The following is a 22819-nucleotide window of genomic DNA, read 5'->3' as shown; positions in this document are numbered from 1 at the left end:
GATTGGGTGCTCTCATTCTTTCCATCTCTCTGTCTGTTTTCCTGATGAACTCCTTCTTTTCCTGCCTTCACCAACATCTACCACGGCCCTGCATGTATGAATATTGGTTGTGAGCTGCTGCTAAAGCTAACCTCTGTCTCAGCTATTTTAAAGTTAACTACAGTGTTTTCATGCTGAACTGGCTGAACATACAGTGACAATGTGCATAAAAGCTGGGATTTGATTTTAATGTTTTCCCCTGTCCCACCTGTTCAGTTCATTTGAGGGGAAGGGCACACTAGTGTACGGACCTGTGTTAAGCCGACTGTGTTACAGTTACAGTTATGAGATTTATCACAGTTATGTTATGTTGGTCTTGTTATTGTTAGTTCATGATGTGGACTCCAGTGTGTTCTTGTCTCCTTGTCTGAGGGTTCCTGCTGAGTGTGGCTAGCAATGAGCCTCCATGACTCCATGTCGGTATTAATGCTAATAATACTGAACACAGACGTTACAAAAAAGTGTGGAAGCTCTATCTTATGTTTTTTTTTTTAAATCCCACATGATAACTGACTTTGGAAGAAACTATCCTCAGACGTGTGGGTAGAAAGGGGGCAGGTAAAATACACACTACTGTATGCTGCCAATGATATCATTTTATTATGATAAATACATTTTTAATAGATGTATTGATAGTATATGGTTTCAAGATCTATCATTTAAGAGAATGCCAGCTCAGCATGGGTGTCTGAGGAATTTATGCTATGAGTCTCAAACGCTCTTTTACTAGAAATAAGGAATGTTTCTCTCTTTTCCTCTCAGTCAGTCACACATGAATTCTCCCTTTCTTGAAGACTAAAAGAGGCTCAATAAGCAGAGATCACTTGAAAGAATTTAACATGATTTATTGAGAGAGAGAGATAATTAATCTACTTGGTGGTGAGTCTAGATGTTAGTAGTAGTGATGAAGAGAACAGAAAAGCAGCCAGGAACCAGGCAGATTACTGATTACAGATCTTCCTTACTGAACTTATGGATAAGCTTCATAATAAAAGCTGTGTCTATTCCTTTCATGCACTCAGCAAATACAGTTCAGGACGACTTCAATAAAACCCGACAGCAACATTTTCACCTGTTGTCTGAGGCTGATCTATAACAGGACACACTGCAATATGTTCAGAGCAGCACACACATATATATTCAAATTTAAATTTTCTGTCTTTTACGTAATTTTATATTTTCTTTAGGATTTTGCTGCAAATAACAAAAGTGTGAAAACATTTTTTTACAGTACCTGGGAGAATGAAGAGACACGTTTTTCTTTTTTTAAAAAACAATTTACAGGCTACATGTAGCATTTAAAATTACTGTTTTAAGTATCATAGTTGCCCATTACGAAGTAAGAAGAACAAGTACCATGCACAACAGTGAACTCAGAAGAATTTTTCGCTTCAGAAATGTTATTATGTTCTTCTTGAAAACACATCTCTGTGAAAAAAAAAGCCTTAAATGTATTTTTGTCACAGATCTGTATAATCTGTGACTGCACAACAATGTATGGGTTTTTTTTTTTTTTTTTCATAGTTTGGATTCAAAGAGGCAAAGTAGCAACAAAACCATTGTTTTTGTTTTTGTAAATGTTGCCACAGTCATTCTTGTGGGACAAAACACTCAAAATTCTAAAAGTTTTGCTTATTTATTTTTGTTTATTTGCAGGTGTGGAAACTCACTGTGATGGCAGACAGGATGGAGCTCGGAGTTATGGAGCTTTGGGAGGAACTGTGGACATCCAGCTGATGGACAGCACTGCAGAAATATCTAGATACCAACTTTTGAAGAATTCATCACCAATACTATTTGTCAGAAATAATGTTATTTCTAAAAACGTAAAACACATATTTATGCTTTTTTCCTGTAATAGAACACTTAGGATCAAACAGGACAGACAGTGGTAATTATACCCTTCAAACCTTTGATTCAGATAGAAAGTCATCAGGCGAGCAGATTTTACAGTTGTTTATTCAAGGTATTTTTTCCTTTTTGAAATAGAAACATTGTTTTGATAACCTTATTAATATAGCACAAAATACACAAGATAAACATATTTTTTGCTTTTCCTGTTCTTCATTAGAGACTCTAAACAATGAAAAAGATTTAAATTTCAGATCTAAACTCATCTGTGTGTGTTTCTCTCAGCTCCTGTGTCCTCTGTCCTGCTGGACTCTGAGTGTCTGTCCCAGGGAGAGAGGAGAGTGTTCTCTCAGCACTGGTATTTTTCATTGTTGTGGGTGCATCAGTCATCTTTGCTCAGTGGAAAAAGCCAAACAACAAACCAACTAAAGAAAAAGGTACAAAACTAAATTTTTGCTAACTCAGTTTGCATATTTTTCTTTTTTGCAGGTTTTTTTTGTTTGTTTGGTTTTTTTGCTGTTGAGCAAAGTTTATTGATCACTGTGTCTCATGTGAGTGATATTTGCAAGTATCACTATTCCTCATAGCTTAAACTAGAAATGTGAGGAAACACGTCTGCCCAAAAGTAACAATATTACACTTCACCAACGGAAACTTTTAAAAGTGAACATTTTTTTTAAATTCTTATCAAGAAAGCGAATAAGTACAATCATTCTACGTTTTTGCCACACCTGATTGTTATGCCTTATTGCAAATGAAGAAGATGACCAGAAAGTAACCTACGCTGATGTCAGGGTCATGAAACAACAGGGGAACTGGATGGAACAAACAGCAAAGGCGGAGGCAGAGGTGGAGTACGGCCAAGTCAAGTTTTCAAAGCGACCTCGGCACACTGAACTAAGAGGAGATGACTGTATGTATGCCAAGATACAGAAAGTCAGGTGATATAAGTGGTCAGTGCTTTTACACGGACTGCACCAATAAAGGTTCACAGAGGGAGGAGGTGATATTGTGATCCTAAAGGTCATTTAATTTCTGTCTTTGTGTACAGTTGAATCTCTAACAGAACAAAGGTTATCCAAGTCACCACAGCTTCATCTTCATGTCTTCATGTTCAGCTCAAGAAACAGCTTACAGTAATAGATTTAAGCAACATCAAAGTGCTTGTTATAGACATATTACTCACAATACTGATAATATTCTGGATTTGTTTTCAACATCTTGGCATGTTATTTGTACTTAGTCATATTATGTTTCCTGATTTTTGAGGGTTTTTTGGGATGTTTAGTTTTTCTCTAGTTTGGGATTCTTGATCATCTTTGTGTTTGTTTTGGGCTTCTGTTCCAAAGGTCTTGATGTTAATTCTGGGTTTTGAGATGAAATTTTTTCTTTGAGCTCCATAGCTTTCTGTCTATCGGGTGATGGTTATGTTCCTGTTATCTGTGTTATCATTTGTATTTCCATTATGTGTCTTCAGTCTTGTTTTCGTGTTTATCTCTTGTGTTTCTGTCAAGGTTGCATGTTTTGAGTCTGCCATCAACTTCCTGTTTTACTTTGGTGGATTTAGTCTCTTGTTCTTTGAGTGTAGTTCCACTTCCTGTGTCTTACAATCTGTAATGTATGTATATATTGTCTCAGTCCTTGCTTGACCTCATGTCTGGAGTACAAACTTCTCAATGCATTGATTCAGCTCAGTCTTACCACACACATCCAAGGATATGTCTTCATGTTTAGTGAGCTACCCTTATAATCACAGATTGCACCTTTATTGTATGCTGAGCATCGGATGATCCAACACATAATTTGGCAATTTTAGATTTTTACATTGTTTCGAGGTTCAACAAATAAAACTTTCTGTGGGGTTTATTATACACTCATAGCTTCATGTTTGCATTTAGTAGATCTTCCTAAATGTTGATTTTACCAAATGTCTTTTAAATTCTGTCTTTAATTATTAAAAAACTTTCTGTATTTGTCTCATATGGGTCTAATTACAGATGTTGGTCCGTTGCTGTCATGATTAAAACAGCATTTATGTGAAAGTCTTGTGAGAGCTGAGAAATGAACAAAATCTGAAAGTCATAGCTGTGAAGTTTCACTTCCTGCTTCACAGTGGTGTTACATACATATATTTACATATTCAGCTAAACACCTTCTTAAACATTTAGAAGTATTTTTAAGGAAAACTATTATCTAAACTTGTGCATGCAGGGGCAAAGCAGTGCAAAACATACATGCAAAGCATTATATCACAATAAATCACAAGTGTTGGACAAAACCATAAGAGAGAGAACATAAGAAGGTATAATAAATACAGTTTGACTTCAGAACAGGAAATAATCATAAGCTAAAGGCCAGTGTGAAAATATGTGCATTGGCACAGTGTTAATGCACATGTTTTCACACCTTGTCAGTGCTTCCTTTAATGAGGAACTGAGGACTTCCTCTGACACTCAGCTAGCTGTTGGCAGCGGTGAACTCCCAAACTGTGTGTTTTACCCAGGCAGTCAGCAGTACCACCCAGGGCAGTGAACTAATGATGCTGTGAGTAATACATCAATGACTATTTCTCTGTGGTCTTCTATTCCCTGGCAGCTTATTCTTAAAAATCCTTTGTCCAATATATCAACTATCCCTCCTCTGCATATGCCTAAACCATCTTAACCCTGCAAAATGCAAAAAATAGATCAATAAAAAAATGTAGTAGAACTTTTTAGACAACATTGGAATTTACTTAAGAAACCAATTATTTAGTAAGTTGCCATAAATAAATAATAATACTGAATAAATGTTTATTTTTCTTTAAACAGCTATGTCACTGTCAGACAGTATTATAGTCTGGTCACCAGAGCTATCGCCTAGTAGCTATCATAAGATATCACTATAGCAAAGTAGTAAATATCAAATTATTTTTATTTTATTTTAAAATTTTATTTATGTATTTCATAATAGGGGTGGGTTTTGATGATCGATTTATTGATTAAAATCGATTCTAGCTTGGATAAATCACTGTCCTGCACAGTGTGAATTGCTCTCTCTCTCTCTCTCTCTCTCTCTCTCTCTGTATACTTCAAGAACAGTTTCGCGTCTAAAATCTGTTTTCTGCATTATTTGCTTGCTTGTTGCGCACAAGTCTGCCGTTGTTTACAGCGCTGTCGGCCGCTGTTGTTTTCCTTTTACTTACTTCCGAAAAGAAAACCTAATTTCTGCCTATTTTCAATTGGCTACTGAACAAATTTTAACTTTTTTACAATTATGCAAAATTGCAAAACGCTTCGCTGTGTCTCTAGTAAAACCTCAGTAACTTTGCTCTGTTTCACTTCAGCAGCATCAGGTAATGTTCATATGTTGGTCAATGGGTTTCTTTCCTTTTTGATCTACTGCAGAATATTTTTATAAAATCCCAGGCCAGGAAAATCACCTTCATGTTTTCCTGTGTTTTATCCTCAGCTACTTTGACACAAAGGCATCTGCTGTGATGCTTACACCTTTGATAAAGTCTTGCAAGTGTCAGTTTTCTTTTTATAGATATAAAAATATGGAAATGTACTGATCTGAATTGTAATATATCTGACTTTCAAAATTTCCCAGATTCAAATCGAATTGAATCGAATCGTGGATCGAATCGATTCGGGACCTTGTGAATCGGAATCGAATCGATTCTAGAAATCAGTGACGATACCCAGCCCTAACCCTAACCTCTTCTGTCACATTAACCCTCTGCATGTACTCCATCACTAAATCCAGGGGTCTTCCCTCTTCTGCAAAATGCAAAAAAGCAGATGAATCATTACATGGGTTAAAACTCTTTAGACAATGTTGTTATTTATCTAAGACCTCACAGTCCATTGTTCCTTCAGTGGTGCGAGTTTCAGTCATTATGCAAATACACTGTTTATAAAATTGGGGAAACCTGCAGTCAGCTGAGACTAAAGAAGTCACTTGGATGAGTGACGAAATGTTTCTCCCACTGAAAACGTTATGTCCAAATGAACAGAATCAACTTTTGGAGATTTGCTTACCTGGATGATTGAACATGCATCAAGAAGTTTTAACCCACTTTGGCAAGGACTGCCTAAAGCTTGTACGTCAGTATGAGTAGACAGCACATAAGATGGCAGATTACAGGAACCACCTGAAATTCAGCCTCAGATGCAGGGTGAGGCATTTTACCATCGACATCCTAAAATCTCAAGAGGAGCAGATTCGACAGAGACTTACCATGCTTCTAGATGAGAATACTCTTAAAAGGGTGTTTGACTTCACTGAGAAGGCTCATCTAGCACAGCATAAGACGTCTAAGACCAGGCAACAAAGGAAGTTTGACTTACTTGTTGTACATCGGAAACCACAGCAAAATATGGAGAGTGTCTTCAGCGACCAGAAGAGAGAAGGATGCGACACCGAGGATGTGGACAAGTGGGTGAAGAATTTGTCTGACAGACAGCTCACCCAAACAGAGAAATACATCCTTGCTAAAGGGTTGAATTTTGCTGTCACGCTCAGTGACGAAAATACTTATGAGCCCCTGAAACGAAACCCAGGAAGTTGTTACAGGAAGAGGGTGATAGACTGTCTGAAGCAGTTAGAAGAAGAAAATGCTATTGACCAGACCTCATACCACAGGCTATACCCAGGCGAATCTACACCAAGTCTGTATGGTTTACCGAAGATACACAAACGGGTTGCACCTTTAAGACCGATTGTCTGCATGATCAACTTGGTCACCTATAACATCTCCAAGTTTCTGGCCTCGATCCTCAACCCACTGGTAGGCAGCTCTGAACACCACATCCAGAACACCCTGGATTTTGTTGAAAAGGTTAGAGATGTCATTATGGAGACAGATGATGGTCTTGTACGATGTTACATCTCTCTTCACTTGCATCCCAGTCACGGAAGAGTTGAAAGTAGTTCATAAGAGATTACAGGATGACCCCAACCTCAGCAACAGGACCACTCTCAGCATCGACCAAGTGTGTTTGCTTTTTGGAACCGTGTCTTCATTCCACCTAGTTCACATACAAGGGTCAGTTCTACAGGCAGAAACATGGGTGTGCCATGGGCTCCCCAGTTTCACCCATCGTGGCCAATTTGTACATGGAAGAAGTGGAAAAGAGGGCTTTGTTATCCTACCCTGGAACACCACCAAGTATGTTCAGGTATGTGGATGACACCTGGGTGAAAATCAAATCTCAGGACGTACCACAATTCATGGATCACATTAACTCGGTGGACCAACACATCAAATTCATCAGGGATGATATGAAAAGTTGCAGGTTAGCCCTCTTAGACTGTGAGATTTCCATCAGTAATGGGGGACATGTAAAAGCAGATGTGTACCGTAAACCTACGCATACGGATCAGTATTTAAGGTTTGACTCTCATCGTCCACTGGAGCATAAACTGGGTGTCATCAGGACACTAAGACATAGAGTGAACACCATCCACACTGACACAGTGGCCAGGAAAGCAGAAGAACATCACATCAAGGAGGCCCTGAGTAAATGTGGTTAAGGCACCAAAAGAAAGCTCCAGCTGATCCAGGAGAGAAAGACAACCGCTAAGTGATCCCTTATGTGTCAGGAGTATCGGAACAGCTGAGAAGCACTTTTTTCTAAACACTGGATCTCTGTGGCTTTTAAACCCCAAAGCACGCTGCGCCAAAACTTGGTCAACCCCAAGGATTAGAACCCCGACACAAACAGAGCTACTTGAGGCCGCATTTGTAGGCCGATTACGTCACAGCAACGCGATGAAGGCTGTCCAAATTTGTAGACTTCTCCAAATGCAGCCGACAAATGTGTCCTCCTTTTCCCCAAATTTGAAGGATGGTTCGGGTGTATCCTTCGTGGCCCACCATATCCCAGAATTCATACCGTGGCCTAGCCAATTCCAGTTTTAAACAATGGCGGCCGCTACTAAGTTTTTAATATTACTCTTTCTGGATCGCAAAATAAACTTTTAACATATTTTCAGGCGAGAATGTAGCTGTGTAAACTTCAAATATCTGCTCAGTTTATCAAGATATCACATATTTGCAAAAGTGCTCTGACGTTTTCGGAGACGTCTGTTACCCACCAGCTCAATAGCTAGCCGGGAGCTTGAGGGTCACTAGAGCCGCCGAGAACGGCAAACTCCCGGCACATCATTTTCAGATCACCGTGGTCTTTTACTACTCAGGTTAAACATAATATATAAGTCACTTAGACAACCTAAAATGTTATTGTTTGGCTTTTTTCAGTATTTTATTTGTTTGTGAGTAAATCGGTTTGGCTGAGATTAAAGTTATTAGATTAGATTATATTAGATTATATTAGATTATATTAGATTAGATTAGATTAGATTAGATTAGATTAGATTAGATTAGATTAGATTAGATTAGATTAGATAAAACTTTATTAATCCCCCGGGTGGGTTCCTTCTTTGTTTTCATACAACTGAATAAACGTCAAACCGAAAACTGATTAAACAGAAGTGTGAGATGGTCCAGAATTTACACCAGTGTCCTGTTATATTTAGATAGCAAGGAGCAGACAGCTGAGTTTATTAAACTCCACCGAGACAGCAGTGACACAAATCTGAAGGCTAGACTGTCCAATTTCACAGCTGTTTACTTCCGGCCTACCCGACCTTCTGAGGGCCCGGCCCACGTAGACTGCGAAGGCTGGGTCCTCAGGAGGATGCAGCCCATGAATTTGGACACAACCGTAGTGTACGCTGTTACGTGCCAGGAGGATTGCCAGGATTTATACATTGGGGAAACCAAACAACCTCTGGCGAAGCGGATGGCACAGCACAGAACAGCTACCTCGTCAGGCCAGGACTCTGCAGTCTATTTACACCTACAATGATGAGGATGTGCACATCTTTCGCCATCTTACAATGCTGTGATTGCAGCCATTCCTCAACTCTCTGTGAATGGTACATGGCCATTGATCAGTGGTCATGAGAATTTGCATAATTATGATGAAGGTGACCTCCCAGCCCATTGTTCCTTCAGTGGTGCTAGTTTCAGTCATTATGCAAATGTACTGTTTATAAGATTGGGGAAACCTGCAGTTGTTGTTGTTTTTATTGTTGTTGTTGTTGGTGGTGGTGGTGTTCTTGTTTAATAACTACCAGCTTATAAAAAGAGCACAACAGCAGACTTGCAGATTAAGGATTTCCATTCTCCTGTTATTAGAGACATCAAGGCCTCATCCGAGTGATCATTCTCCAACATGCAAGTAAAAACCTGGTTACATCTACCATGACACATAAGAGACACACAGAGCTACTGTTAATGTATATATTTTCAGACACTGAACTCTTTGGATATCAGTGGTAATGTGATAATGAGCTGCCACCAATCGGTTTAACATTGTCCGTAATTTACAATTACATGAATACATTTGGTGCAAAAAGGATTTTGATGAAGTTTTATGCTTTGCTAACTGGACCCAGTAAAATAATTTAAATATTTGGCTATGTTAGTGAGCTGTGCTCATAGGATTTCTCCCCCCCCCTCTCTCTCTCTCTCTTTATGTCACACGCACACAAACACACATTCGGACATTTGGCTAAGCTACCAGTTTTAATGATAGATTTCTTAAATGTTTAACTTGTATTTGCATACTTTCTGAGTGGCAGCAGGACACTGAAAGAGAGCCTTCTACTGCTAACCCTTCCTTAAATGTAAGTTATGGTTTTGTCTTGGTATTTTCATGTTAAAACTATGAAACAATGAAAGGTTATATTTATAAGTAAACCAGAAGGTGAACCATGACGTCACATTTGTTTCAGTGAATATTAACTCTGTTCAATTGTTATTTTCATCAAGCTTTTATTACAACTTTAACCATGTTAATTGTTATCAGTAATTGTAGTAAGCAAAAGGCCTGATCATTGCTGTGAGGGTTTAGAAAGATTTGTGTAACTGTGCTCCTCTTACAGAAGGTAAATGTAAAGATGCTGATTTTCTGTACTGACTGCTGGTCTTCATCCAATGAAAAACACCTGTAGACTGGAAAAAACTAGTTTTCTTAAAATTACTTTAGTCGGGATGTTAATTATTCTTATATGAAAAGGAACACAAACCAGCAGCCTGCATGTTACTACTGACCTGCTCTAACCTTGAGTATGTGACTCAATCAGGTGGTCATCCTGTTATTTCTGACTGCCCACCCAGACACAGCAAGCTCTTCCCTCAAAACACTTTTTAAAAAAGTTTTGTTTTTTTTGTTGTTGTTTTTTTTTTTGGGGGGGGGGGGGGGGGTGATAATGTGATGAGATTTACAACTGACAATATTAAATCTAAAAAGTATCTGTGAAGCTGCCACAAACAAAGAAGTCAAATAAGCAACATGTGCATCCAGTAAATTCCGAGGCTGTATAATTCATTACCACTAGAGGGAGACATTGTGTAAAAAACAAACAAAAAACAACCCCGTGATCATTATTGTTCAGGTTTTAAAATCAAATAATAAAACCTCTACCTCTGTTTAGTATAACTGTAATCTGTTTTATTATATAAAACTGTCTTTCTTTATTAAAAGATATGCATACATTCTTAAGATTTGCACTTACATTTTCAGTGCTGTCCACCCCACACACCCTTTTTTTTCCAATTATCTAAGTTTTATCTAATGAGTTTTAAAATACTGAAGTCTTCTAGTATGCAGTGTGTGTAAACAATCATTACTCATAATGTTGTTGTAACTTCTACCAGTTTGGTAAGGAAAGCTTAAGTGGTTTAGAACGCTGGATTATTATTATCATTGTTATAAGCCATGATGTATTATTATTCGGCCACCTAAACATGTTTGTGTGATTGATTGTTTCCATGTTAATCTATAATATGTCTTAGTCAAAACGTCTTTTAGTATAAATGATAAACGTTTCCTTCTCTTCCTCTCAGTCTATCACACATGAATTTTCTTTTCGTCAGGGCTAAAAGGGGAAGAAAAACTGATACCACTTCCTTTCATCCTCTCAGTGCATGAAAAGGTAACTTCAATACGACCTCACGTAAAGATTTTCACACATTCTCCTCTGAGGCTGATCACTAACACTGCAGTCTGTTCAGAGCGGCACACACATATTTGTTTTGAGGAAAAGGGTTTGAAAGCTGCTGACGATCAACAGAAGCTCAGCAGCTGACATGGAAGCTGTAGTTGGACTGCTACTGATGTGGCTCGGATTCTCTCATGGTGAGCTTTTCATGTTGTAATTCATCATACTTCGTTTCTGTGCATAAATAGCATGTTTTGCAATTACAGGATCCAAGACTGTCAATGACAGACGTTTTAAAAAAGAAATTATTAAATAAATTCAGTTCATGACATGTCGAACATAATAACAGTGCTATTTTCTGAAGTCTTTAACTTTACAATAATGCTACATTCTAATATCATTTCAACATTTTAACATGAATGTGCACTCTAACAAATTTTTAGGGTTATTTTACTACAGTAAAATGTATTATACAGACAGTATGATAACAAAAACTAAAAAATGAAAACATTCTAGCTTTAACATCAATCATTTTCATAAACAACACAATATCATAATTATAGGGTGAGTTAAATATATTTTTAAAACGCTAAAATTGAAAAATTCACTAAAGGATTTTTTTTTAGAAAAACACTGGGCGACTTGCAAAATTCAAAACTCAGACATACATCTGTACTTCTACTGATATAACTGATTTAAGATGGTTTGTTAAATGTTCTTCTAAAACATTTAAACTTAAATGTCAGGTGGAGCTGTTAGCTGAATCATTACTGTTTTTTTAGTTTTTGCTTTTGTTTACTTATACATTTTCCATGCAGGTGTGGAAACTCACTGTGATAGCAGACAGGCTGGAGCTCAGTGTTATGGAGCTTTGGGAGGAACTGTGGACATCCAGCTGATGGACAGCACCTCAAAAATACCTCGATACCAACTGTTAAAGAATTCATTAAAAATACTAAATAATGGTTACATCTTAAATAATAACGTTACTTCTAATACCATGGCACATAGATCTAGCTTTTTCCCCAGTAATGGAACATTTAGGATCAATAACCTGAGTAGGAATGACGGTGGTAATTATACCCTTGAAACCTTTGGTTCAGATGGAACATCATCAGGCGTGCGGACTTTACAGTTGTTTATTCAAGGTATTTTTTTTTCTCTGTTCGGAACAAATTATAGATATAAATTTGATATTGTTTTGATAACCTTAGTGACATAGCACAAAATACACAAGCTACATGTATTTTATGCTTTCCCTGTTCTTCATTAGAGAGTATCAACAATGACAAAGATTTAAATTTGAAATCTAAGTCATCTGTGTGTGTTTCTCTCAGCTCCTGTGTCCTCTGTCCTGCTGCTCTCTGAGTGTCTGTCCCAGGAAGAGATGAGGGTGTCCTGCTCCTCTAAGGGAGGGGACAGTCCTCAGTACAGCTGGACTCTGGATGGACGCACACTGACAGATGCTCAGCTCCTTTCTATAAATAATGAGACTAACATCATCACTCTGAAACAGCACGTCTCAGGACGTCTGGTCTGCTCAGTGAGGAACAACGTCAGTGATGTCTCAGAAGAACAGAAGACCTGTCGTGAGTGACAACATTATGAATGAAAGTCAATAATAACAACTATTTCACTTCAAACATCTTTCTCAAATTATTTGTTTTTTTCTGCCAGGCTTCATTAACTGCACCTCAATCAATGGGACACAGATATTAGGGTGGGTGCCTGTGGACAGTAACAGCCTGTGTATTGAACCAACAACAGAACCTACCCCAGTCACACCAACTTCTGTGGGTAAGGAGACTGGCACAGTGTCAATTACACAATTCAACAATGAAACTGTGACTTCCAACAGTGATGACCAATGGTACATTAGTAAGTGAAAACTAACTAGATCCACTGATGTCACTTTCTCTTTCTTTATGTTCCTTTACAAAAAACATACCTTTGATAACTGAAACATCTGTTTTTATGTATTTTACTTTTGAAACAGCCAATTTGCCACTGATCGGTGGTGTTCTCTCAGCACTGGTATTTTTCTTACTTGTGGGTGTGGCAGTCATCTGTGCTCAGAGGAAAAAACAAAACAACAAACCTACAAAACCAAAAGGTACAAAAATTCTTCTGTCACATATAAAATCTGTGGGTATTGTTAACTAATAAGCTTCAACACAAAAGCCGAGTAGACCGCTGTGTACAAAGGTAACAAAGTCTGTCTTAAAGCATTGCCAAAGAACTCATTTTAAAACCCATTTTTGTATCTGACTCATTTTCTCTAGTCTATGAGCTGAAGCTAACCAGGTCTTTCTGCAGCAGATATCACTGTGAAAATATTTTTGAAACTCTTATAAAGAAAGCAAAAAAACTTCACAAAAATTAAAAACCTTTAGCTGTTAACCATCTGTAATAGTCTCCTTGTAACAATCTTCTTGCTACTCTGCAGAGGATGAATGTGACCAAGATGTAACCTATGCTGATGTCAGGATCATGAAGCAACAGGGGAAGCCAGCGGTGCAAGCAACAGAGGCGGAGGTGGAGGTGGAGTACGGCCAAGTCAAGTTTTCGAGGCGATCTCGGCACACTGAACCAACAGGAGATGATTGTATGTATGCAAAGGTCCAAAGATTCCGGTGATTTAGGTTATTGGTGTGTTCACACAGACTGAATGTCCGTGGAGAGAAGAGATGATGTCAAGATGCCAAAAGGTCTTTTATTTAATTCAATTTCCCATCAGAAAAATAAAAAACCTTCAGATTTCATACGTATTGATTTTCTTTGCTTTCACTGTGATTCTGTTATATAAAAGAGCATCAGCACACTCAGACTTAGGTGACATCTGGGTTATCATTTCATATGACGCTACACAAGCTGCGGTAGTTTTGTAGCTATTTAACATTTCTAAACATAATTATTCATATTTTTCTATTAGCTTTTATATTTATAGGATGTTGTAATAGTTTTAATCGTAGTTATAATTTATGGATATGTTTTATCTTATTTATTGTCTAAACACTGATAAACTGCATTATTACTATAGTTTTAACAATACATGATGCACTCATTTATCCTAAAACGACCAATTTCAATCTAATGCCACAAAAAAAAATTCCATTTAAAGTGTGATTATTAAACACATGTGGTTAATGACTTGTGATTTACACAAACCTAATTACTAACAGTGTAGTTTGTAGGTGGAGGTTGTCTTCCTTTGGCTCTTCAGTCCAAAGATAAATTTACAGCGAAGTGTTTCAGGAAGTTCACAGTAAGCAGACGAGAGAGGGGATTTGTTTCCATGATGCAAATACTTCTGCTTTTTTCTCAGACGTTGGTTTTCATTCTTTCTTCTTTTGTTTTCTGCTCAAACCGTTTGGATAAGATCAAAGTTCAATAACCACTTAGAGCAATAATACAGTGGAGTGGGCTGTGTAGGTTTAATCGTGACACTGGTTGTTAAAAAAAAAAGAATACGTTTTGTTTCAGTGTATCAAGACCAGCAATCTTATAAATACTGTCTCCTAATTGCCTTCAAATGTAAAATTGATTCAGAAATTCAATTTTAAAATGTAAAGACACCTCTACTTTTCATTTTTAAACTGTACTTTAAATGTTTGTGTTGATGATTTGTGACTACACTAAAAGGAGTTCAGTGAACTAGCTGTAGTTTGAGGAAGAAAGTTGTTTTACTGCATGTGAGATTCTGAGCTGAAGCCACCTGTTTATCATTTAACAGCATCAACTTATGTTTTCTATATTTAGTTCAATTACACTTCCTACGTGTTTGCGGTTCGAGTTTAAGTTGTACCTGTCAAAAAAAAACAGAGATGACATCATCAGTCTCTTCAAACAGTGCATGGTTTTTAATCAAATATAAGGTTCTAACTTGCAGGTTTGAAGAACTGCCGTTATCCATTCAAATGATTTTAAATTAATAAAAGGTCAGCTGAACAAAAATCAGCTGAAGCAGATGTTTTAGCGTTAATCAGGAGGTGGAGTGAGAGTCATGGATGGAAAATTATTTTGGCCTGTGTTAAAACTAAAACTAAGTAATTATGTTTAAGATGAATAGCTGTTAAAAGGAGAATCACCGTTGAAAACAGGATAATGCACATGTTTAGACCAAGTTATTAATCAGAGATTACAGAGATTCAAGATTCAAACGTTTCATTGCTGTTTGAGTCTCAGACAGATGCACGTGCAGAGCACTGCACGGTGAACCTTTTCTTACAGATGCAGAGTAATTCTAAATAGGGTCATTCACAGTCCCGGCATCCTTGGTGTGGGTGTGAACACGGTCAGGCCGACTATCGCGTCTATTTGAAGCACAGGAAGGCCGATAACACATTTGTATAAACCATATTTTAAATGAAATGGCGCCGAATGAGTTTGGTCCCGTTCGGTTTACTGTAATGTTTGCCCATTTCAGTTCCTCTTTTCTGCATTTAGACTGTTATATAAAAAGAAGAAAATACCTTTCATGGTTGAGTGTTTGCTCCAAAATACTGGTAATATTTTTGTCACCTGACAAATGCAGAAGTTGCAACTGTTGGCACAAAACAGATGAAATACATTTGGTTAGATATGGGGTTAAAGATTGATAACCATGCACTGACTTTATGCTGATTCATACTGCCATAAAATTGGTGTTTATGGTCCATTACAGTTGTAGTTTCCTCAGAGTTTATTTTTTGATCATGTGATCAGTCAGCAAATGCTGCTTTGTACATCAGAGCGCGCCAGTATGAGCAACGTTGTTTTTACCTTTTAATGCGTGTGTGGCATAGGAAATGCAAACGAGTGAACTGTTGCACATTCACTATTGAGAAGCTGAAGCACATACACACCAGGGGATTTTATAATTGTCGTGACATGATCATGTGATGCTGCCTCGCAATGCCAAAGCTGTTAAACTATAAAACCAGACTGGCGCCAGTTCTCTGGTCTTTAGCACTTCAGTTTTTAAATTGATAAAAGCCTTGAACTATAAATACTTTTCAAACAGAATATCATTTATATTTTTAATGCAAGAGAATGAAAACATTTTTACATGTTTTTTTCTTTAGTATTGTACAGTACAGATTTTGTAGTTTAATTGGTACTTTTTTTCTGTAAGACAAAGTGTGTATGTAAGACTTTGTTTTTCCACAGACAGTTATAGACACATGCACACAGACACTCAGCCATACATACAAACCGCATTCACGCATGCATGCACAAACAGCACAAAACAAACACACACACTTATGCCTTAAAGTGGCAACTGCCTAATAAATAATGCAAATTACAAAACCGAAAACCAAAATAGTCCTGTGTCTTTCCTCTCTTTCTGTAACCTTTAATACACCTTGTACAAATTGAAAATTGTTTTCCTTTTTTCACACAATAAAAAAAGAAGAAAAAAGATTGTTAAGGAATGTAAATGTGTTTATTTATTGTTATTTTTTTTGTAATTTAAGGATATACAATTGAGGTCATCTTAGGCTTTATTGTGATGAATTTCATGTCAAGGTCAAGGTCATGTTTATTTATATAGCACCTTTAAAACAACCGGAGTTGACCAAAGTGCTTCACAGGCAGCCAATAATAAAACATAACAAAAAGGAAATGTCAAGGTTTAGATCGAATTAAAGGCCAGAGAGTAGAAATGAGGCTGGAGCAAAGACTCAAATGTAGAAACAGATTCTGCAGTTCTAGTGTGAAATCGTAAGTCACCTTTATTTTTAAGTCTAGTTTATGGAAGTCACATCTGATTGGAAGACCTCTGACAGGAGTGTGAACATAAAAAAAGATCTAACAAATAAAGCGTTGTAGGCTCATTTAGAGTCTTAAAAGTGATGACAGGAAGCCAATGTATTCGTTTTGCGCATTTATAGATAGAACTTCATACTAATGTTATATTTCTTCATCAAGAAGCCTTTTCCTGTAGAAACTGTGTTGTATGAAAAGCAAATTGATCCACATGAATGTGGCTAGAGCAAATTAACAGAAAATACAACTCTAAATCAATAAAACCTCAGTGCTGAGGAGAGGGTTTAAGCTGCAAAGCCAACATAAACTCCACTTGAAACACACAAAAGCATGCACAAACACACTGAAATTCGGAAGAGCTAAATTAGAAAACAGTGACTTTCTTACACTCTAAACATTTGTGATTACACAACTGCACACACTGCACTGTTGATAAGTCAGTCATTTATTTAGAAATGGAAAAACCTTTAATCGTTAGATGACTCATACCTACTAAATTTCCACATCTTTTGTTTCTCCTTCCTTTTCTTTAACATTACAGTGAAGAAGTATCAAAATGTGTCAGCATTTCTTGCTTGTACAGCACATCCTTTAACATTTCATATATACAGACATTGGGTTCTAAAAAAAATAGACAAGTGTAGACATTTTTTAAAATAAAACGAATATATCCAGCTCCATGCCAGAGCTGAATGTCTGTGCCACAGCGACTGTAAATCACGAGTCATGCAGTTGAGCAATCTTCAGCAGTTTTTCAGGATGTGGCTAAACTCTCCTGTCTGAATGTCTAAAACCAGTGACACTTTTAATAATGCTGCCCTTGCTTTGCTGCAGCTAAAATGTAGAGTAAATGCATGTTTTCAGAAAAACAAAAAGAACAATTTAACCACCTTTCGAATTAGATATCTGCTTTCCCCATCTGATTTCCTGTAACTTCAAGTTGTCATAAAAAAGGCGTGTTAGTGTCACGGTACTGCCTTGGAAACAAGAAGAAGGGCTGTCAGTTTTTTTTCTTTTTTATATCTGCATTTGCATTATATTCCTGTTAATGGATACATATACAAGGAAAAGACAACAAGAAAGACACTAATCCTCTTTCTTGGGCATGCACTGTTAAAACGCTATCTTGACGTTGATAATGATTAACACAAGCAAGTGGAATAAATGCCCACTCGACTCGATCCATGTGACAAACGTGTGGTGGTGACATTGTAAAATAGAGGTGATCTTCATGTGAATCTTTTTCATTCGTTCTGTGGTGAACTTGTACAACTATTAAAAACATTATTTACACACACAGATACAGTGCCAGTCTTTCACATAGACTTCACCTAGTACTCCTCCGATACTGCGTCTGACAAAATGTTCCTGCTGGGGCTCACGGGGTTGTGGGTGTCACTGTGTGCACACAGTACAGGTGGGGTGGGTGTGGTTGTTGAGGCCTGCTGGGAATGCTGCAACTTCTTCCTGTTGATCTTCCTCTCCTTGGCACGTCTGTTCTGAAACCAGATCTTCACCTGAGACATACATGCATGAGATATCAGCATCAAGAACGTTTCTCAGTTAGGGAGCATTATGGCTTGTTCCCTAAACAACATCAAAAGAAACAGCACATCATTATCGTTTTCATTTCTTCTATAAATCGCTTATTTGCTGCATTAAAAGGAAGTTGAAAACTGCAGCGACTTTGCTTTCTGTGGTAACGTTCCCTTGCCTTGCTTCATCTACTTGAAATTTAGTAATCTCTGACTTTCCCAGAATTACTCTGGGAGCTACAACAATTGCACTCAGCTGTGGTTTTAAGAAGCTGCAAGGGCAGGCAGAAGAAACAACAAGAACAGCATAATGACAGTAAGATTGAGGGTTTCACCATTAACACTACTTATGCGTTTGGCCACATATGTTAACATTACGGTTTGCAGAATTTGTTTTTTTCTCTGGAGCTCGTTTCTCCAGAGGGGATTGTTTGAGAACATTGTGCTCACATGTGCTGCATTAGTAGAAACCCTACACTTAACCATGGGAATAAGTAAAATACAGCACAGTGGTAATAGATGGCCTGCAGATGCAGGGTTTTTTTTCTAATGCACAATAACATCAACAAAATAAATCCAAGCTCCACCTTCCCTGTTATCTCACATAAGAAAAAAAAAGAAACCCACAAATGAGATAATAACCCTGTAACACAAAGTTAATGCCATATTTGAGATCTGTGCATCATCAGTGGTATACTGTTTACAATCAGATATCTGCAGTATATGCAGATTTATGCGGTGAGCATGAAATTCCACAAAAATGCCAAGATCATTTTTGTTATACCCCATGTGTGTTTATACACATGGGGTATAATAAGTATTGAACACATCACCAGTTTTCAAAGCAAAATATATTTCACATGGTATGAAATTCTGACCAGATGTCAGTAACAACCCAACCAGTCTGCACATGCAAAGACAAATTAAACTGCGGATGTCCATAAACTATGTGTAATAATAAGAAGTGACACAGGGAAAAAGTATTGAACACATTTACTGACATTTATTTAATACTTCGCACAAAAGCTTTTGTTGGTGATGACAGCTTCAAGATGCCTCCTGTGTGGAGAAACTAGTCGCACACAAACAGAAATTCAAATCCTGAAGGCTCTGTTGGCCTCTTCTATGAACTCTGGGGTTTAGTTCTTTCTATAGATTTTCAACTGGATTCGGGTCATGTGATTGGCTGGGCTATTTTTAGCAGCTTTATTTTCTGTTTCTGAAACCAGTCAAGAGTTTCCTTGGCTTTGTGTTTGGGATCATTGTCTTTCTGAAACGTCCACCCCTCGTTTCATCATCATCATCCTGGTAGATGGCAGAAGATTTTCCTCAAAAAAGTCTTGGTACAGTATTTCACAGGCATGTCTAAATATTGTTCAGCAAACTTTAAACATACTTCAGCATTTTTGGCAGTTAAGTGGATTTCTTTGAGATAATGATAAAGATAAAGGTTAAACTCCGGTAACTAAAAAAAAATGTCATTATTTTGTGGTTCTGGCTTTACAAGGTTAAAAAAAATTAGGGCATATTTTTTATACCCCTAACATAAACATGTTAAATTTGCAGTGACCTTCCTTATTATTGTCACTCACAAAAGGGGGTGACAAATATATACTTCTTGGCCTTGGCCTATAGATTTGTTCGGGCAAACCATGGGGGGTTTGCCCGAACAAATCCCACATTCTGTTTCCTAACTGAGTTTCAACAGTAACGAAACACACTCTGTCTCATTGCTTCATGGGGTTTTTCTGCTGTGAGTTTAGTTTATCTCATTCGTTCCTCTTAAGGAGGAACCTAAAAAAAGAAAAACAGAACATGTGGTTGGCTACTTTAAAAGTGTTAGGCGTTTGTAATTCTTTGAATGTGAAGAGAGAACGCAAAAGTTACACATTCTCACTGTCCTAGACAGTTTCTATATATTTTCTACATTGACCATTTATTTACTCTAATCTTCTCACCTGCCTCTCGGAAAGGCTGAGTGCCATTGACAGCTCTGACTTCCTTCTCATTGTGATATAGCGGTTGAACTGAAACTCTTTCTCAAGCTCCATCCTTTGGTGGTCAGTGTACACCACCCTGTACTTGTCCTTAGTGCGAGTCTTCCCACCTAAATCAGACAAAAAAATTGCTTTTTAGTAAAAAATCAATAAATATTAAGAATAGTAAACATAAGCACAAAAATAAAGACAGTGAATGTAAGTAAATAGAGTCATTTTTTATTCATGTGTATGGCCCACATCTTTTTCAGGAATTAATAATTTTGTGTCAGTGAGTCACGAAATGTGTGTGTCGTGACCAAACAGTCTGGTGCCACGTTCAAGTTCAGGCGCCACTTAAAACCTCATCAATTCTACTAATCGTGCTCACACTATAACGAAGGCAAAGACTCCCCACTGCATTGCATCAGTGCTTCTCCTTATCACCGTGAGTGCTGTCTACACAGCTCTTTACATAGGCAGCTATTCATTGACACGCATGTTCACATACACACTCAAGAAACTAGGAGTCACAGTTATTGATCAGAAAACTAACTCATGTGACAGCATTGATCCAGCCACACCCACACACACAGATACACACAAGAGGGTTAAGAGAGGGTTAGCCTCTAGAGGAGACTTCGTTTAACTTCTGCAGACTTCCTGCACTTCCAGTGTTATCTATCCAGTTTGTCACCATCTCACACCCACCCAGTGGACAGAGAGGGTGGGGTGTGAGACTTGTGTAGACTTCATGGCCTCCACTGTTAGCTTTGCATTGACATCTCACAGCATGATTGTCCAAAGAGAGGCGAACACCTTGATGAATGTGCGCCTGCTGAAGTTGGGTTTGTTTTTCACTTAAAACAGGTTTGCATGTGTTTCTCATGTGTTACCCATACTTGTACGTTTTTTTTTAGGTTTAGTTAGTCATGCAACCACAGTGACAGCTACAAAGGTAACCCAGGAGGTTGTGTAATCTCCTTCCCCTATAGGATGTGTCTTATCAAGATGCTGCATTTCCTGTTTGTGTCACTTGTTAACACTTGTTAACACAGTGACAGCTAATATGTGATCAGTCACGAGAATGAAGAAGAAGAAGAAAAAAAAACAGAGACAAGTGCGTTTGAAGTACTCCAGATAACAGATATTTGTATGCACGAAGCAACTTTAGATGAAGATGTTACAAATGTTCTTTATATCTGTATAATTCACTGAATACATTATGCAGACCAAAATAAGCCTATGATTAAGAATAAGTATGACAAAGTAAAGTCCCACCTGAAGTTGTTTGTTTAACGGGCTCCTGTGGTCTTTTCCTGGGAATGAGGGGATCCTGTCCAGAGATGAAATTGTAAGGGGTGAGCGATCCCCCTCCAGCGGCGGAAGGAACGTTGCTCAGATCCGGGTAGGTGAAGTTGACCTGCGCGGTGTTGGGGCTTGACCCCGGGAAGCTGTAGGGATACTCCTCCCGGGGCGCGTAAAGGGGGTTCCAGGTACTTGCCGACAAATCACCGACTCCCGTGACGTGATGGTGGTAGCTGGGGAAGTCATACGGAGGCGGAATGTACTGACTGTTCAGTGACAGAGCCTGAGCCGTTTGTCTGATAGAAGCAGAGCTCGGGTACATCCCGGTATCCTCGCTCGACAGGTAGGGTGAATCTCTGGAAGACCTGGAAAAATCAAACCTCCAAGAGCATGTTAGGCCCCCGAGTTTATCTTCAGCAAGCTCTGTTTTCATTTCAGTCTAAGGTTCAGGCTACCTGTGCAGTAAGACTACACACCTTTATAGATTTACTGGCAAGGAGTTCGAAAGTATCATCCTGACGTCACGCTTTACCTGAGACTCACCTGCCTGCTGGTCTTTGCGACGTCAGGGCAATGACCCCGATTTACCAGGTTTGCCCTGATGAATCATTTTGATAAGGCGGTACAATGTGTGGAATGCGTGGGAAGTCCATGTGCCTCCGCGTGCATGTATATAGGGGGCTTAGATTCAGCGCAGAGACTACAGGTCAACACCAATAATAATAATAATAATAATAATAATAATAATAATAATAATACGGACAGAGGTGGAAGGAAACAAATACACAAACAAACAAGCAGGAAAACATACCACTATATGTTTGTTTGTTTTTTTCAAAGCAAGGAAAATTTTAAAATATAAAATTACATATGTTGAAAAATGATCAGGTCAGGATTTCCGGTTACCCATAAAGACCTCGTCTAGCCATGCCGAAGATTTAAAAAAATGCACATTCATTTATTAATTTATATTTTTATTTTGATATAGTTTAGCTTCTTATTTTAAAGCTTAAATGTTGTTTTTCTTCACTGTCAACTTAATCTTCATACACTAAAAAGAACTTAATTATTCAACCCCAATAAACATGCAAGTAAAACATTTGAGTAAGATACAACTTAAATATATAAAATTAAAGGTTTATTTACTCAAATAAGAAATCGTGAGGAAAAACGTGCATTGTATGAACTAAATGTAAACCAATCAAGCATATTACATTTGCATACTGTATTGAAAAAAACATGGAAAATGTACATGTAATTAAATTAGTTAAAGTCCATATTTTAATTCTATACATCACAGGAACATTAGAACATGTAGAAAACATAGCTGTAGAAATGGGCTGCTTCCCTTCAGTGGCAGCTATGGCT

General features: G+C 37.8%; 2 protein-coding genes and 1 pseudogene across 3 annotated transcripts; 2 read left to right on the top strand and 1 right to left on the bottom strand.

The window, feature by feature from the left end:
• Window positions 1–2688: 2688 nt before the first annotated feature.
• On the top strand, window positions 2689–8868 carry LOC113029754 (uncharacterized; annotated as a pseudogene).
• A 1985-nt stretch (window positions 8869–10853) lies between these two features.
• Window positions 10854–13646, top strand: LOC113036294 (uncharacterized). Of its 2 annotated transcripts, none has more exons than XM_026192536.2 (6): window positions 10854–11081; window positions 11703–12032; window positions 12222–12473; window positions 12562–12681; window positions 12881–12997; window positions 13331–13646. In XM_026192536.2, exons 1-6 carry the CDS (start codon window positions 11033–11035, stop codon window positions 13519–13521), a joined length of 1059 nt encoding a protein of 352 aa, XP_026048321.2. In that variant the 5' UTR covers window positions 10854–11032; the 3' UTR covers window positions 13522–13646. The 2 variants fall into 2 exon arrangements, with proteins under 2 accessions (XP_026048321.2, XP_026048315.2); XM_026192530.2 differs by having other exon boundaries at window positions 12562–12762.
• Window positions 13647–17061: 3415 nt separating this feature from the next.
• LOC113029422 (homeobox protein CDX-1-like) lies at window positions 17062–21904 on the bottom strand. The gene is made up of 3 exons (XM_026180288.2): window positions 21425–21904; window positions 20126–20274; window positions 17062–18149 (listed from the first exon to the last, which is right to left on the bottom strand). Exons 1-3 carry the CDS (start codon window positions 21882–21884, stop codon window positions 17964–17966), a joined length of 795 nt encoding a protein of 264 aa, XP_026036073.1. The 5' UTR covers window positions 21885–21904; the 3' UTR covers window positions 17062–17963.
• Window positions 21905–22819: the final 915 nt, after the last annotated feature.

The sequence above is a fragment of the Astatotilapia calliptera genome, chromosome 2, assembly GCF_964374335.1.
Source record: "Astatotilapia calliptera chromosome 2, fAstCal68.1, whole genome shotgun sequence".
Classification (NCBI taxonomy): domain Eukaryota; kingdom Metazoa; phylum Chordata; class Actinopteri; order Cichliformes; family Cichlidae; genus Astatotilapia; species Astatotilapia calliptera.
This window is presented reverse-complemented; position numbering and strand designations above follow the sequence as displayed.

Coding starts and splice junctions, on each gene's coding strand:
- LOC113036294 (XM_026192530.2), top strand. CDS start 11,033: ATGGAAGCTGTAGTTGGACTGCTACTGATGTGGCTCGGATTCTCTCAT. Junction 12,033..12,221: donor TTTACAGTTGTTTATTCAAG/GTATTTTTTTTT, acceptor TGTTTCTCTCAG/CTCCTGTGTCCTCTGTCCTG. Junction 12,474..12,561: donor AGAAGAACAGAAGACCTGTC/GTGAGTGACAAC, acceptor TTTTTCTGCCAG/GCTTCATTAACTGCACCTCA.
- LOC113029422 (XM_026180288.2), bottom strand. CDS start 21,884: ATGAAAACAGAGCTTGCTGAAGATAAACTCGGGGGCCTAACATGCTCT. Junction 20,275..21,424: donor CGTTAAACAAACAACTTCAG/GTGGGACTTTAC, acceptor TGTCTGATTTAG/GTGGGAAGACTCGCACTAAG. Junction 18,150..20,125: donor TCAGCCTTTCCGAGAGGCAG/GTGAGAAGATTA, acceptor TGTATGTCTCAG/GTGAAGATCTGGTTTCAGAA.